Source organism: Cryptomeria japonica, chromosome 10 (assembly GCF_030272615.1).
Source record: "Cryptomeria japonica chromosome 10, Sugi_1.0, whole genome shotgun sequence".
Classification (NCBI taxonomy): Eukaryota; Viridiplantae; Streptophyta; class Pinopsida; order Cupressales; family Cupressaceae; genus Cryptomeria; species Cryptomeria japonica.
Window position 1 is genome coordinate 218,223,301 of NC_081414.1, and position 18,698 is coordinate 218,241,998.

Consider the following 18,698-nt stretch of genomic DNA (forward strand, 5'->3'; position numbering starts at 1 on the left):
TGTTTGTTGCTCTTGACAAGCCTTTGCAATTTCATCTTTCATCATCACATGGACTGCATCTTCCGCTTCTTCCATTTGAAATCATTTGAAATGGCTTGGGAGGTAATCTGATGGATCTCATAGTTTGACATTGAGGCTCAAATACTTCAATTTTATTAAATTGGACATGAAAAGTACATTTATCTCATAGCAATGAATCAAGTTCTATGTGGTCTAAGGGACAACTCTCTAGATGAGGACCCGGATGTGTTGTAGAAAGAAGAAGAATACAAGAATTGTAAAAACTTATTTTTTAATCTGTGCATTTTGTACATGGCATACTCTCCAAGGAGATGTATGGCTATGCATTTTATCCTATCTATTTTACTCAATAACTTGCGTGTACTCATCCATTTATGTTAGGTATATACATTTATAGACTACATGAACGTGAAAATAAAGTAGCTATGGAGATTGAATTGGTTGGGTTTTCATGTGTGACACCTCATCTCGCAATGGTTAAAATTCAGTTCACACACTAAGCCAACAAGAGGTGTGTCATGAAACAGCTCCAGAAGGTGTGTGCAATTGTTGCATGGAAGTTTGGGATGTGCACAAATCTTTTCTCTAACTTCTGGATCATGTGCTCTATGTATGCTAATGTGTGTAGGTGTAAATGAGACACAAATCTTAGACTGAATTGTCTGTGAAGGTAGCATGATCCTTGGTGTTGTACAAATGGCACATGATAAAAAGGGTTGCACACGAGTTGTGTAGCACAATTTGAAGCACTAAAGCAAGGAGCTATGCACAATTCTGCAGCATGGTTTTCAGCACAATATAGGTTGTGCATGAAGCACGAAGCTGCACGTGGTTGCATGACAGAGACTGGCATGCAAGTTTTCACAATAGTGTGCAGATCAAATGGGGTGCTCCACCAAAAAGGAGGGCAGGGTAATTTCATTCAGGTTGCTACTAAAATAGCTCTCCTGTTCTATAGATTCTTTATTCAAACTGCAGTATATATTGAATTTCATCTATAATTTTTGGATTCAATTTTCCTTGGTTGTGGTTCATTGCTTTTATTCACATTAAGAGATAGGTTTGCCAGTCAAACCTGGAATATAAAATTAAAACATGATAAACTGGAATACAATTGCAGTGCACTTTTGTTGATAGTTAAAAAAAAAGATGTCCATATTTTAACCAGAGAAAAATTGAACTGCCGAAATGTGAAGCAACACTTGCCTGCATTGAATAAACGTGTATAACCTTGAACTGTGTCACCCAGGATTGACAAGTATATTTCTTGCAGTGATGTCCTAAGGATTAATCAAATGCTCTTAATGCAATATATTCAATGATTTCTCCCCACAATAAATATCTGTTTGAATCAAATCTGAAAACTTATGCTATCATGATCCTGTACAACTGAAAAATTAGTGATACAAGAAGTGACCTAGTTGTATCTCAAAGCTACATTGCAAAGTATATTTTGATGTGCTAGTCAATCATTGTCATTTCGAGGCATATATCATGGAATAAAAACATCCACACATAAATACAGTTATACAATGAAGAGAAATTTTGCAATTACCTATATAAATACAAATTCCAAATGGCCCTGTCTCTTCTGTCAAAATAATCAGGATTTCTCCTTTGCCCTTTCTGCAAGCTACGTGGAGAAACAGATTCGACTCAGATTATCACATTCTGCATAGTTGATTCACTCATTAACAATCCTATAGCCAATGGCCACAGCCCTGCTCTTATAAGCAGTAACAAAATTCATTGTACCAAAATTGTATAATGTTGTGAACTATGCAGGAACAAATAGTTCTTGCTCAAAACTTTGATAGACATGACAGTATTACTACCTCAATCGTTGTCATAAAATATTGAAGCAGAATGAACCCAACAACTTGCTTGTTGTGTCCATCCATTTATATATTATCATATTGTAAAGAATAATTACTATAGTTTCAGCATTTTCCAATGGCTATACCATAGCATATAAGTTTCCTCATCTTCAAAAATGATTAGGTGTTGTCTTAGAGATGATGATAAAATACTTTGATTTGATAATTCGTATTCTTTCGGATACCTTATATTAGAATTGGTCTGACTTCATTATTTCATTGTCATTATATTCTCTGTTCTTCAAAAGTGCCTTTCATTCAAACCACCAAATTCTGAAATATCATCAACAATCATTTCCAAATTTTTTAAATGGCATGGAAAGAATGGCCTCTTCAATTCAACTGCAAGAAGATCAACCCTAACAGTGAGACTCTTCTTTCATAGTGACAAAAAGATATAGTGAAGACAGAGAAGTTTAAGACATGCCAGTTCATCATAATAGGTGTCTTACTAATATTTACATTGGTTCCACAATAATCTGAAGCAACACTAGGCACATTACCTTTGAATCCGAAATTGCATTAACAAAAGCAATATCCATGACTTGTTTTGCTTCCCTGGGAAAGAGAAGCCTTGTCAGAGCAGCTGCCAAATAAAACAGATACAATTAGTTGATTTCTTTGGTTCTGCCAAAAATGTGTATTTATAAAAATTGAAACAGTTGGAAACAGCCTTTTAGAATTACTGATCCGTATTTCCCAGACCTAAAATTTCCCCAAAACTTAAAAGGCAGCATTTTAACAAAGGGAAATAGTTAGAAATTCAGATAATGGTATTTGGAAAAGCATATTAGTGTTGCCCATCATTTCTTTATTCCTTCAAGAGTTTGGTTATCCTCATTGGTTTACAGAGAGGATTTAAAACCATATGGCAAACAAACCATTGAAAAGATAATATTTAATGTGAGAACCTTGAGACCCTCAACTAAGTGCCCAAAGGCCATCTCACTACTGATCAAGTATTTTCCTCCACTTACTGACCAAATGTTCTCCTACTGGTCAATCTTTATTAAAAGGATGTGTCATTCAGCTGATGCTCACTTCTCTCCCTATCTGTCAAGGGGTGCTTACAATTTAGAAGACACAGAACCTACAAGTACATATATTCAAAGGTATCCTATAAATTAATCAGCATGATTGAATTCCCCATTTTGTAACTAGCTTTATGTTTACATATTCTAATGATCAAAAAGTAATTCCTGATGCTCCTGAGTCCTTTATTTTCAAGGAATTGCCCTTTTGTATGATGGCATGCTACATAATGTTTGCATATTTACTCTTAAGACACAACTTAATCACCATATCTAAAAAGCTCATTGAATAAAGAATTGTGTGAATCACAGAAACCATTCCTGCTGGTGGGAAACCATCTTTCTGGATTCCAAAACATTCTTGTCCCATCACTGAGAACTTCTATAGAGGGCTCCCAAACTGCTGTAAACATTTTCATGAACTGCAGAAACATAATGGGCTTAAATGAAATCTTTACAATTATCTACTACATAAAATATATCCTAAACTGACCATTTACTTGCTCACCAACCCACTGAACTCAAATCCTGAAACTAAAGAAAAGAGCATACTCACTGAATGACACAAAAATATAACCAAGTGTGGAGAAATTTTGTGGCAAATTAGATAACATTTTTAATATGGAATGGGGAGAAAAGAAGCAGCCAATAGCAGAGTAGCAAAAATTAGCAGATCGTGGGAAAACGAGCATCACCCAGCAGAAAAATGAGATAAGAAATTTAGTAATTAGGTAGCCTTTGGCAGAAAAGTCTCATTATTCAAGTGTTCTGGTCCTACTTAACAGCACGTTAAGAACCTTGAGCATTTTTTACCAATTGTCAATTCTTTTAAAAGGTTTGAGCCTTCTGGACCAAAATAAAAAAATGTCAACTTAATAAATTTCCCATGACTTGCCATCATTTTTCTCATGTAAGCCATGTTTTCTATTCTACATTATTCAAAAACCATGATGAACATGGTGAATATTATAGCTATAGTGCGTATGCATGGATGTGGAGTTAGCACTTCTGGCAACAATCATCATGAATTAGATCATGTGACAAATTTTTATTTTGAAGGTGTCCAAATTGTTGTTTTAGATGTTCATGGGCCAGGGGCCTATAGGATTGATCCTTGCAACATGATCGATCACCCAAAAACAAAAAGAAAATTGAAAGGAAAGATATGAACACTGAATTAAGACATGCTGTAGGACACACTTGAATAGCAATAATGAATGAACTTTATTGCTTACATAAATTTTTTTGTGGACAAATATATAGTCAACTTCAACCAAGACATGATCTATGTGGATGTGCCCATATAAATCTCACCCACTGATTAACAACATACAGGGGGTTAAATCATGACTATTGATCATAAAGATCAAAATAATAAACACACTAAGTATATGAGAGAGCTAAGTAACAAAAATATTGTAATGAACACAAGCAATATATTAATATTAATATTCAACATGCTCTCTTAAGATTGACTTAGGGAGTCTGAGTTGTCATTAACTAAACACGCTTCTTTGATGATAGCATCCCATATCCCAACCATATGTCATTGATCAACAAATGGAACCTTTGCCATAGAATTAGTGAAGATATCTGCTGGATGCTCGATAGCTGAAATATATTTTACACCAATCTCTTCATGCTAAACTCATTTGTGAATCCAATGCATATTTGTCTCAATCTGTTCCATTGTCAATACAACACTAGATTTTTCACCATACAGACAGTGTTTGATTATTTATCCAAATCCTATAGGGCCAATCCTATGTGAAGCCAAGTTCCTCCAGTAGACGATGTGATTATAGGGCCAATCCTATGTGAAGCCAAGTTCCTCAAGTAGACGATATGATTATTGTAAATGTTGTCCTATCTGAGCTAAGCTATGATAATCTATCTCCATGGAAGTCTTGGAAACCACTTTCTAGTTTTTTCTTATTCATGCAACAAGACCACCAGCATAGGTGAAAATGTGACCAAAAGTAGATCTTTGGTCATTCTCATCACCTCCATAATCATAATCTAAATAACCAATCAACTTGGACTACTCTCCCTATAGAACACTCCCTTATCAAAAGTAACCTTGATCATGGAAAAAGCCTCATTCATCTCACTGTTGCTTCTCGTTCAAGTTTCCCAAGTCTCCCACATACTTTCTTGAAGGTAGAAGGATCTTCCCCTACCTTGACCTTATCCACGAGTGAAAAGGTCACATTGTTCTTCTAATGGGTCTTCCCTTCCACACTAACAAACTCTCATGATTCGTTAGGAACATATTCCAAAGCTTCTTAGCCCACTTAGGCCTAGAGCCCTTAATAGGTGTTTAAGAAGAGTCAAAAGCAACAACATTAACAAACGTGTGATTGTGTACATCCTCAATATGATCACTATGTCTATCATGGAAATACACAATATGTGTCCCATAATCTAAATTGTTATGTAAATATACGATATGACCATCAATACAATGAATCTCTTTGGCTGAATCAGGGGAATCATAAAAAATCTGAAGTAGGAATACAAGTGAATTGAGACTCCTTATCTATTGCCTTCTGAGACATAGTCTGGCAAAAGATCCTTAGCCTATCTTTAGTTTTTCCTTTTTCCATAGGCTATTCGGATGCAATAAAAATAATTTAATTTAAATCATCCAGAAAGGTAAATGGTTTATTTAAAAAAGGGATGACTTGGATTTCTGCTAAAGTGTTTAAATATTTTAAAAAGACACTTTAATTATATTTAGAGAGAAAAGGTGAAAAAAGGAAATAACAATAAAATCCCTCAAAAAGATATAGAAGAGGGATTTGGGGTATGAGAAAGGCATCCATTTTGTAAAAAAAATTCTTCTTCCAAGATTGAATAATATGCATCTTTCTCTTAAGGACAAAAACCCTCGAGTTTTAGGTGAAAACCCCCCAATCCCTTTATGTAATTTCATATAGGGGTCACAATTGGGCTAAGCATTGTTGTTTTGGGTGAATGCCTAATTTTTGCATATCATTTGATTGGATTTTTTGAGGGGTTTAGTATTATAGTTCCTATAGTTGAAAACTAAAATATCTGGTTACTATTTGTGAGAGATTTCTATTATTTATTGATGAACAAATCAAGCCATTCTAGGAGGGTGAATAATGAAGAACCATAGAACTCTTTGCTGCTGATAAAAATAGGCTGTACAGCTTCCATAAGAGAAGACTAATTTGCTATTTTTTCTCAGATAGGTCCATACCTCAATTGCTGCCATATCAGCCCACAATTCAAGCATTTGTGAAGGGCGATTGAACAGTGTAAGTGGCCTACTATAAATTACTGGTTACAATTGCTGCACCTTGATTGGGCTACTTATCTTCCATTCGTACCTGCAGACTTACCACAAGTGACACCAATTCAATATCTAGCCATATGCTATTGTTGGCTGCACTTCTTCAGGCCATACAGATTTTCAATGTTGGGGATAGCCGCTATCCTTGGCTGGTACATGTATTATTAGTGGTAAATGTTGTTGCATAGTTTTATAATCAGCTAGGATCAGTTCTAAAGTTTATATCAGCCTCTTCATCTACATTTGGCCATGTGTCACATTCCAGGTATTTTACATTTTATGTGTTATCTAGTTTGCTTTCCAACTATTTGACAAAATGTATTTTTCAAGATTGTTAAACAATTATTTGCTATATTTCTTGCAATTAAACCATAAGAATATTTCATTGTTTTTGTCACTCATTTTGTAAATATCTGTGAAACTTACTACTAGATTACCTATGGAATGTAAGTCTAAATGGAAATGCCACCAAGACATGCTTAATTGCTTAAATATTTTGTATTGCATACATTATATAATTATGTGACTTGCTACTGATATGTTAGTTTCTCAATCAATGTATGCTTTCACCTTGCCCACATTAGTATCTTTGTGAATTTTCATTTCACATTAATATTTGCAAACATTTAGAAAAAAATGTGTGGAACATTGTAATGTCCCAAAACTTGGACCTTACAACGTTAGTACTACTTCAATTTTGTCAAATCTCTAAAAAAGACAAAATTGCAGAATGAACCAAGAGATATTTATTGGAATAGTATGAATTGTTGTAAACAAGAAAGACAAAGCGGGTGCGATCGGTGATTCAGTAGTGAAAGTCAGAACAAAAGAACAGTGATGACAAGTAAGAATAAACATTTAGGCAATCACAATTGAAAAGGCCAAGGACATGTTGATTAGTGACAATATAGGATCAATGGTATCAGTTTGAAACATATATCATTACCTTATCGCTGTCCATAATCTTCTAATACAATCGCTATCAAAGATCAACTACGAGGAGAGATTATCTTCTCTACTATCGCTGCCAAGGGGGATGACTATGATTTGTGTTTAGTTACAAATCGCATTAAGATTGGTTAACCGATGACAAAGTAAATCATAATGAAGAGACTCTAATTAAAGGGTATGATGGTGAGATACAACTTCTCACATCATGCCTTATTGAGGGATATTTAAAGAAAAACTCGAGATCTTCCAAAGGCATCGGATTTTGTTTAGAAATTTCTGTATTTCTATGGTGCTCCCACGAGCCAAGAGACAGCCGAGTAAGAGGAGGAGGATACCCATCCTATTGCAAGGTTAAAGGGCGCATGATTGAAAGAGACTATATCAAGGACAACATCATAGTTGCACAAACATAAATCTATATTAGGAAAGGCAACCAAAGAATACTATTCAGACCAGGTTTATGAACCAAGCTATCACATCGTCATAAAGACATAACAGAGAAAGCAATCTCTAGATCTGAAATTATAACTTTGTAACATCAATACAATCAGAATTTCCCATGAACGTAGATTCCTTTGCACACTGAATACTATATCAGACAAGAAGGTTTCATTATTACATTCCAGTTTCATACATATATATATATCAAATTAGTCCTCTTTAATCTTAATATTCCATAACAATAAATACACAAAGTGTTTCAATCAAGTCATAAGTATAATCATTTGAAGAAATCCTAAAGGGGACATTACAAGTGGTATTAGAGCATCCTATGAAGAGTAGTTAATGGAAACCTACCAAAGAAGGGGGACTAGATCTAACATGGGTGAGCAATTGGGCAACGAATTGAGGGCTTTCATGGAACAAACCAATCAGACCTTCATTAATCAAAATGAAAAGTTCGACAAAAGAACCCAACTTCTCCTCCAAGCCATCCAAAGCATAAATAATAACAATTCTAGATCCAATCAAAACCATTGGAGGGATACTCATTCCAGTCACTCCGAAAATGATCACCCCACAAGGGTGTCAATTCCTAGACCCATTGTGCCTCCTTTCTTGCCAAGAGAACACATATTAGAAGAAGAGGATCCAGCTATAGATAACATAGAGGATCTTGCTGAAATATAGTCTAGGTTAAATCCTGAAGTACAAAGGAGTATATTCTTTAGGGATTATTGTGAAGCAAAAGCCCGAGATACCCCTAATACGAGCAGAAGGCACCCCAATAGAGACCTTAAGGAAAGAATAAGTAAGATGACCATTCCAAAATTTGATGGATCCGGGAGATGCACAACACGATCATGGGTCCAAAAACTAGATACCTAAGCACCCCAATAGAGACCTTAAGGAAAGAATAAGTAAGATGACCATTCCAAAATTTGATGGATCTGGGAGATGCACAACACGATCATGGGTCCAAAAACTAGATACCTAACTATGACTTAGTCCTATGACCGAAGAAAATGCTATTAAGTTCATTAGTGGCACCATGGCCTTGTTACTCAAGGCCACCAACAAATTACCACCTGTATATGGTGAGATCGGAAACTAAATTATTGTAAAACCAAACAAAGATCCAACCACATAAAACGCTAGTTCTACAATGAAATCCGTCATACATCAATGAAGAACCTAAAAATATGCAAAACATCAAAATAGGAAAATTATACCATTCACATGCTTAGTAGGGTTTGATCTCCATTGTTTCCTATCTCCATTGATCTTGCTTTGATATGGTAACTCTCAGATTTTGTATTATGCAAAAGAGCTCAGCAAAAAACGAATTGTAGTTGTGTAGATGCTTAAGTGATTGATCGCAATGAAAGGTCGCATAAGCATTAATTGATTGAGTGATTAGGGGTTATGATCGCATTAGCATTAGGATTCATAAGGATAAAAGGATCCTCTTATATAGAGAGTACCCTAGAAAATGAAGGGATAGGATTAAGAAGTGGAAGGATAAATGGTCGGCTCAAATTAGAGGGTAGGTATAGAAAATGGGAAAATATTAGAGAGGTGGTTAAAGGTAAATTAAGAGATGAATGACAAGTATCATGGAGGGAAAAAGCTAATGAATTAATTAAATAAATAAAGATCTATTTAATTAATAAAAGAAGTGGGGTTAATTAAATAAATAAAATATTTATTTAATTTAGGAAAAAGATAATTTAAATAAATCAGAACATTTATTTAAATAGGGAAAGGCTAGAAGAGGATAAGTGAATTAATTAAATAAATAAAATATTTATTTAATTTAGGAAAAAGATAATTTAAATAAATCAGAACATTTATTTAAATAAATAAATAAAAATCTATTTAATTAATAGAGGGCTAAGGATAAAATAATTAAATAAATAAAATATTTATTTAATTAGGCTAGGACAATTTTAGGTGTCTACACTACTGTTGATGTGTTTTTCATGCACATGCGAACACAGAATAAAATAACAAGGTATCTTATCCTCTCTTGAACAAAGTTTTCCAACTGCTGAAGATCTCGCCGAAGGATCAATCGGAGTAACTCCAAGGTTTTGATATGTAGGTTCTCTACGTGTGGATAAGCTCTTTACGGTACGATGTGATTTTGCTGGAATCACAAGGGGACTTACATTCAATGACCTAAACGTCTGATTTGCTAGAATCACAAGTCCTATTTACTAACTGGAAGATAAAGAAATGGCAAAAGATACAAGGTTCAGGAAGTCTACTCTAAGACCTAGAATGTGAGAAGATGGATGAATGACTAGGTGGAATCCTACTGGGCTAGGTCTCACCATCAGGTTGAACAATTCAACACCAACTCAGTGCGATCTTCTAAGGGATGTTTCAAATATGTCCAAATCGTACACCATCAGATGCTGATCACCATTCAAGATAATGCGTGAGCAACAGAGGTGCTATGACTCAGGATTAAGATCGTTCTATGCCAATTGACAACGCAAGGCGCTCTTACAGTCAGCAAAAGGCTAGTGGTTTGGACTAGGTGGATTCCATGTGATTGCATTCAATAGCTTCTTTCATTCAATTTAATTATCTATCATCTAAAATGAAGATTCAACAAGAGACCATGCATATTGCAAAGAAACAACACACTTCACCATAACTTCAACGAAAATGGAGTTTATTTACAATCAATGGCAACAATTTCTTGCCTTGTCCTCCTAATCTATTCTAATTGCTATTCTATCAGCTGACTATTCACTATTTCTAACTATTCACCCCCTATTAACCTTTACAAATGAGGAGCCAGGGCTTTATACAGAGAACCCTTTACAAATAGGCGACTCTGATTGAGTTAGAACCAATGGCTAGGATTGTAAGATAGAAACCCTAATTAGGGTTTGTTACAACAAACTTCCTTAGCTAATTAGAAAATTACATTCCCGGGGCGAGGACCAATAGGAAGCAAGGGTAGGTACACCAAAGTTTGTGCCGCCTCCGATAAATTAGGTACATTGAATCTGGTCATTCTGAGGTGGAACAATCCGACTGGAGGAATGATGACTGGGATGCCACCTTGTCTAACACTTGTGACTTGGTTAATCTCTTTTCTGTCTCAATTTGATGAATGGTGTACCTCTTTTACTCCCAAGTGCTTGACGAGGCTTTCTTATCGTCAAGTCTTCCTTCTCCGGTAGCATACCTTGCCTTGAAGTGCTGGCGAAGCCTTTCTTTGTCATCTTGTGATTCCTTAGTGTGGCGAAGTGAAGGTTTTGGAGGTAGATGGAAACTCCTAGAACACATGTAGTTCACCTTTATGCCTTTGGATTGTCCTTGATGATGATGGACTAGAACCGGTCGTCCTTATCTTGGTCTGATCCTCCTCCATCTACAAAACAAACCAAAAGATGATTAAGGACACATAATAAATTCATTTAACATAGCATTTTCTACCCTAAATCATCAATAAGAGTTATCAAAATGAAGTTCGCTTGAAATCCTTCCCAAGGACAGGCCCCATAAAATTTCACCCTGGACCCTGGCCAAGGACAGGACCTATTTGGGATTTTCACCTTGGACCCTCTGGAAGGGTCAGGAACGAAATTCATGTTTTGCTTGTTTTCCCTCATTCAACTCCATTCCTCTCACTTTATTCTAACTTGCTTTTCACCTCTGGATCTATCTCTCAACTTGCTTGATGACATTTACTTGGCCTCAAAAATGGCTAAAAGGAGAATTTCGCTAAAAAAAAAAAACATTGCCAGGGACAAGACCTATAAGGGATTTCGCCCTGGACCCTTTGGAAGGGTTAGGAGAGAAATCCTTGTCCAAGCTTAGAATCTTCATTTTTGGAGGCAACAATCCATTCAAGGGCAATCCTAGGGGCATCCCCCAACTTCTCCCACCTTGGTCTAGGCTTAGCTTGGCATAAAAATGAAAGGAAAAGGGTGTTTTAAGGAATTTCACTCTGGACCCTTTGGAAGGGACAAGAGCGAATTTCTTATTTTGAGCTTATTCCTTCATTCCTCTCACTTCAATTCATCTTTGAAGGCAAGGTCACGCCACTTCACACTCATCCAAGCCACAAAAACCAAAGACTTGACTTGCTTTGAAGGGAAAATAGATGATTTTAAGAATTTTGCTCTAGACCCTTTGGAAGGGTCAGGAGCAAAATTCATGTTTTTGCTCAATTCCTTCAAGTTTGAGGATCACCAACAAGTCAAAGTCATGCTTAAAGACACATCCCATCTTAATTTACCCTAGCCCACACTTGACTTAGCATAAAATTGAGAGAAAAGAGTGGTTTTGTGAAATTTCGCCTTGGACCCTTTGGAAGGGTCAGGAGCGAAATTCACATTTAGGCTCAAATCTTGACTTCATTTCTCACATTTCTTCATCCAAACAAGTGTTTTGCCCTCAATAATGCTTGGGAATGAGTTAGTTCTAAGTTTGGGTCAAAGTAGAATGTCTTATGGAGAATTTCGCTCTGGACCCTTTGGAAGGGTCAGGAGCGAAATTGAAATTCGCTTTGGACCCTTTGGAAGGGTTAGGAGCGAAATTTGACATTTTGGTCTCTCCGTCAGGATTCATATATGGAATATAACATTTAAGTATAAGTGCTTTAAGTTATATTCCATATATACTGTCAGGATGTTTGAGAGTGGTTTCGAACCTCCAGGAGTTATAATGCAAAATCTAGTTTTTGGAGGATTCTTCAATTTTCCAAACTTAGTCAAATTTCAGGATTAGGATGACATTCCAGACTTGGCCAAATTTCAGGCCATTTGAAGATCGGGATGACATTCCAGACATAGCCAAATTTCAGGACATTTGAAGATCAGGATGACATTCCAAACTTCATCACTCACCCATTTGACCTCACTCAAATCTTCAAAGATGATATTTACTCACCAAACTTCATTGACCTCCTGAAACTCAAACAAGACACTAATAGCAACAAGGGCAAAACTAGGCCTAAGGGAGACTTTCAAAGAAACCCTAACCTGGAGCACCTGCTAACTCCCCTTGGCTCAAGAAGAGCCTGCCATCCTAGTGATCCCCCTGGCGACACTCAAAATGCAGAGGCTAATAGACAAAACCCTAAAAACCTGGAAAGCAAACCCCAGAAAGCAAAAAAAGTAGGGGTCCCCATTTGCAATGGGGCGATGTGTGAATACGTCACAACTACCTATGATGAATTTACCCAAAAACTCATCACAAGGTTCGATTAGAAACATCCTGAGTGGTATTTTAGAGAACTCACTCAACTAAAGCAATATGGAGCAGTTGAAGACTATGCTATTAAATTCCAAAAAACTAGTTGTGATGGTACTAGAAATCTCTCAGAGAAGACTCACATATTTATTCATTGAACGACTAAAGGAATCAATCAAGAGCATAGTGAATGCCCTAGACCCACCAAACCTAGAAGAAGCAATCCTAAAAGCTACTCGGTTTGACTCCACCAAAATAAGGGAAATGGATCCCTCTAGAAAGAAGATATCAAAGGACAAACATCTCTATGGAAAGGACAGGCATGAGGGAATATTTCTTCCTCAAGACACACGAGAAGAACTTCAAAAGAAAAATCTACGCTTCAAGTGTAAAGACCCATGGGGGCATGGGAATATTTGTAACAAAGAACCATAGAAACGAGACTCGTACTTGGCACGAACTCGGCAAGGCTGACCCGAATCGAGACTGCAAAAAATCGGCAGGACTCGGCAAAAAACCAATTTCTAGTGAGTCTCGCCTAGAGCGAGTTCCTGGAGAGTCTCGAATCCTTGAGACTCAAGTAGGGTCACTCGGCTCGAGACTCACCAAGACTCGAAGAGTCCTAAAACTATGCAAAGAACACCAAGAGGAAAAGTTGTGCTACAAGTGTAAAGACCCCTGGGAGGAGGGGCATACTTGCAACCGTAGTGATTGTAAGAGTAAAAACTTATGCTAGGGGTGCAAAGAAAGTTGGGAGCCGAGACATAAACGTGGGAGAAAAAGTCAAGCCCATCATATTCAATTTATACCCACTAAAGGAGAGAGAGTAGGGAGGAAGGAGAAAGCCCCTACAACAAAATAAGATATGATGAAGGAAACCTTTAAATCCTTCAAACCAAAGAGGACGAGATAGTAAACAAATGTAGTTTTGTGGAAGAGCCAATCCAGTGATCATGAATCCATACATCCCCAAGATCTATAGTATCTAACTAGTTCCTACAATAATGAGTAAGTGAGGATGAGAGAAAACTTGTCTTAAAATTACATAATTATAAAATGTATATGTAATTCATATTATCATTTGTATGAAGAATAACCCATGATGAATATATTGAGCGAACTGCCATGATAGTAATATAAGGAAGTACAAGAAGGGAGAATGGTGATGAGTTCCTCCTCTAGGTACGCCACCTCATGGTAGTTGACCAATGGTCCCGTGAGGCCAAGGGGGGGTAGACAGAGTCCACCGCTCTTGGACTTAGAGGGTAAGGGTGTGCAGGACACCCTATTGTATCTTTCCAACCTCTATCATGGTTGATTATTGAGGGAATTCCAACCACAAGAGAAGGATGAGGATGGAAACAACGAAGGAGAACGATGATAGGATGCCTCACTAGGTAGATCACCTCATGGTAGTTTGATTGATGGTCCCATGAGGCCAAGGGGGCTCTAGCTTTCACTCCACTCTTGGACTTGGGGTAGAGGGTCTCTTGGACACCTTATCATTCCTCTTACTCCCACTTTCTTATGGTTGAGTTCCAATAAGGAGTTGAACAAAATTATAGTTAAGTTAATGTTTCTAACCCTAAGTATAAAGAATATGCTTAATTATATTTCTTAGAAGATTTATACGATTAATTATATACATTTCAATGATTTCCTAACCTACTGCAAGATCACAAATGGAGTTTGACTCTATGGTTGAACCAAATCTTCTCATTTGTCAAGATGAGGCCAGCCATGGCATCTATTTCGGTTGGAGGAAAGATCATTAGGTTAATAAAATCAGAGTAATGCAGCATCCGCGTAATGGTACACCGATAAGGACAATTTGGAATTCAATTTTTAAACATGGGCCTAGGGTTGCCCCATATTCTTCCAGGTTGAGCTTTTCCTCCAGGTCCACCGGTTCCTCCTCTTTAATTATGTTCTCAGCTCTCCTCATGGCTTTTGCTTCTTCATCAATGTCATATGCTACGTATCCCTCCCGAGCTCCTTCGTATGGGGGCCGTTTTTTCCAATATTCGGAAACTCGTACCCACACAGCTGGGTCCCGAAGTACGCATTCGTGAGATGTTTGTGAGTCCTAGGAACCGCCACACCTTCCACCCTTTTTGGTACAAGTCGTTCTTCCATGGCCGCCCAGGGCTTTGCCCAGTCGTCATCCCTTTGATAGGGTTCTCCCTTTACCATCGGGTCTTCTTCGACCTCCTTGCTTCAACCAATGGTCCAATGCCCTTTCGTGGCATATCCTAGCATGTTGATCCCAATCACAGGTTTATTTCTTTCCCTGTAGATTTTTAGCTTGGAACCGTTCACGAGGTCCCTAATCGGATTGTTATCTAGAGTCACAAGCTTTACTGCTCCGTTCCTACCAACCTCTCTGATTTTATGGGGTCCAAGCCAACAGACCTTGAACTTCCCTGTTTGAAGTTCATTCCGATCGTTATACTTCAAAACTAACTGTCCCGGCCAGAAGTTGGCCTTCCACAGATGTTGGTCATGCCAATGCTTCCGTCGGCGTTGTGCCACCTCAATTGCCCATTGTGCCATCAGCCTTCGTTCATCCATCTTTATCAAACCATCAAGCCTTGCATTCATGCTTTCTATGTCCCCCAATCGATTTTCCACCGTCACTCAAAGACTTCGTACGGTGTACTCCGCTAGTACCACTGCCTCTTGTCCGTACATGAGCTGAAATGGTGTATGCCCAGTAGTGACTTTGTATGTTGTTCGGTAGGCCCATAGCACGGCTAGTAGTCTTTCCTCCCAGTCTTCGTGTTCCACCCCACACGATTTATAGATTATTGATACCAACACCTTGTTGGTTGCTTCTGCCTAACCATTAGCGCATGGGATAGTACAGACTGGATAGGTTATGGAATATTTTAAATTCCACGGTCATGGTACAGATTACTAGATTGACAAAGTGCACTCCTCTGTCACTGGTTATTGGAGGGGTATCTCATACCTGGTGACAATCTATTCGTACAGGAACCGTGTCATACTCAGAGCCGTGTTATCCGGCAAGGCCCTAGCTTCTCCCCACTTGGTGAGATATTCTGTGGAAACTACAATATATTTGCACCGGTGTAGGTTACTTGGCTTGAGAGGTACCACAAAGTCTAAACCCCATCGTTCGAACAGTTCTTGTGGCTGCGAAGGGAAGAGAGGCATGAAGTCCCTTTTGAGAGGTTTTCCCGCTCGTTGGCAAGTGTCGCATCCGATCACCCACTCTCAGGCGTCGGTATGTAGGGTTGGCCACCATAGACCTGCTAGAAGCACTTTCCTAGCGATTGCATCTGGTCCCATATGTCCGCCTGCCAATCCGTCGTGTGCCTCCTTTAGTACACCACGAATTTCCTCCTCCATGACACACCTCCTCAAGATCTGGTCAAGACCCATCTTATATAAAAGTCCATTGATTAGTTGGAAGGTTTTGCTCTTTAGTGCCAACTTTCTCCGTTCTCCTGAAGGCATCTCGCTTGGCAATGTGGAGGTAGATTGGTACTGGCCTATCTTTTCATACCAGGTTGGTAGTATTGCAATTTGAAACAAGTGTGCGTCAGGAAAGTCTTCATTTACTCCCTTTGCCGATTCCCCTAATCTGATCCTTTGATAGTTGGTCAGCTATCACATGGGACTTCCCTGGCTGTATAGTGCTTGATGGTCCACATAAAATGTGAACGACGTAGCCAACAAGTAGTGCTGGAACTTTTGTACTACGTACACCATCCCCAGTGCTTCTCGCTCCGTTGTGCTATAGTTTTGTTCAGCCTTTGACATGTTGTGACATTTTTCACACACCACCCCATTGCAAATGGGGACCCTCTCTTTTTCTGCTTTCTAAGGTTTTTGTTAGCGCCCGTGACCTTTTGCTTCAGTTTTACCAAGCCTTGCTCAATTTTGAACAGTTCAAGCCCTGACGGTTGAAAGTTAGTTTTTGCAAATTATATGATTCCAGAGTGCAAACACCTTCAAAGCGCTTAGGGACGCCAAAGGACGAAAATTGCAATCGATTTGGACAAATTTGGACAACTTTCTATTTTTAGAAAGTTTGCTTTTTTGTTTTTCCTATTTTTTAGTTAGTTTCATTTTTGGCATTTCTAGCCCAATCCTCGATATGGCTATTTTTAGAAAGTCCTCTTTTTGGCTTTTTCAGAATGGGTACTCAGGGTCTACACTGCCGCCATTGACCTGCCTTGACCAGGATCCAAAATTCCCAAGTTCCGACCTAAAAAGCCAAATCCCTACATTTTAGGGGGTGTGATGCCTCAGATGATCCACTTAGGCATGGATTTCAAATTTTAAGTTAATCCAGTTAAATTTGATTAAACTGTGAAATTTTGAAATTTCTCTAAAAATTGGCTAAGTCTAGAATGTCATCCTGATCCTGAAATCTGACTAAGTCTGGAAAATTGGAGAATCCTCCAAAAACTAGAGTTTGCGTTATTAGTCCTAGAGGTCTAAAACCACTCTCAAACATCCTGACAATATATATGAAATATAACTTAAAGTATACCACTTATACATAAATGTTATATTTCATATATAGTCCGCTCTACCTTACTTAGCCAAAATTCGCCTTGATAGAGCCACCTCCAAAGTCCGCCATAGGTTGGGAGGTCATGTAGAAGCAACCTCCAAAGTCCGCCATGTGTTGGGAGGTCATGAAGGAGCAACCTCTAAAGTCCGCCCTATGCCTTAGCCAAAAAATTCGCCTTGATAGAGCCACCTCCAAAGTCCACCAAGGTTAAGAGAGCCATGAGGAGGTGCCACCAAAGTCCGCCATAGGTTAAGAGAGCCATGAGGAGGTGCCACCAAAGTCCGCTATAGGTTAGGAGAGCCATGAGGAGGTGCCAACAAAGTCCGCCATAGGTTAGGAGAGCCATGAGGAGGTGCCACCAAAGTCCGCCAAGGTTGGGAGGGCCATGAGGAAAAGGTCTCCCAAGTCCGCCCAAGGTAGAGAGAGCCTCCAAAGTCCGCCATACCACATGGGAAGGCCCTCTAAACTCCCCCATACCTTGGAGAGGTAGGCAAAGTCCGCCAAAACTTGAAGAAGATGGAGATAAACTTCCAAAAGTCCACCTACACATGAAAGGTCAAACAAAATCAACATGATGTCACAAAACTCCTCCAAAATTTCGAATTCTAAGACCAAAATAGAAAGTTTTCGAAAGGGAGAATATTGGAAGATTGGTAAGGATTTCGAGCCTAAGACCAAAATGGAAAGTTTTTAAAAGGAATATTTGAGGATTAGTGGATATTTTCGAACTTGAATCCAAAATAGAAAGTTTTTGAAAGAAGAATATTGGAAGATTAATAGATATTTTGAACTTATAAACCAAATTGGAAACTTTGGAAGATATTTTCTTCAAACCTGGAAACATGACGACGCTTTCCAAAAAAGACTGAAGATGGAATTAGAAGTATGAGTTGGAAGATTTTAAGGGTTTCTACTTGAGGAGTTAATTTTATTTACAAATACTTCACTTCAGACTTCATTTCTACACCAACAATTTCAAAGTTACTAAGGAGAGCTTAGTAAATTATTTCAGTTCGAAGATCATCTGGAGAAAGTTTTTGACATTTCTGGAAGTTGGATAATCACTTTTGACCAAAGTTACGCAGATTTTTGGAAGGCAATCTAATACGAGAAGATTATTTAACCTTTACTGAATTTTCTAAGTGTTCTTGAAAGAATTCCTAGCCCTGCTTCTGCCCATTCGAAGGTGAAACCAAATTCATGATGCAGATTTATGGATTTTTTCTGAATATTTTCCAGAACTTGAGAAATATTTTTTCAAAATTTTTGGAAAGAAAATCTTTTTTTGGTTAAGT

General features: G+C 38.0%; 1 protein-coding gene across 1 annotated transcript in view; it reads right to left on the bottom strand.

Moving 5' to 3' along the window:
* Positions 1-1,334: 1,334 nt before the first annotated feature.
* Positions 1,335-18,698, bottom strand: part of LOC131040431 (paired amphipathic helix protein Sin3-like 6) — a 171,630-nt gene continuing 154,266 nt past the window's right edge. Inside the window, exons 20-21 of the mRNA XM_057973336.2 lie at positions 2,402-2,484; positions 1,335-2,240 (exon numbers count right to left, since the gene is read on the bottom strand). Coding sequence (XP_057829319.2) covers positions 2,421-2,484 — 64 coding nt within the window. The 3' untranslated portion in view covers positions 1,335-2,240; positions 2,402-2,420. The remainder of the gene's footprint in view (positions 2,241-2,401; positions 2,485-18,698) is intronic.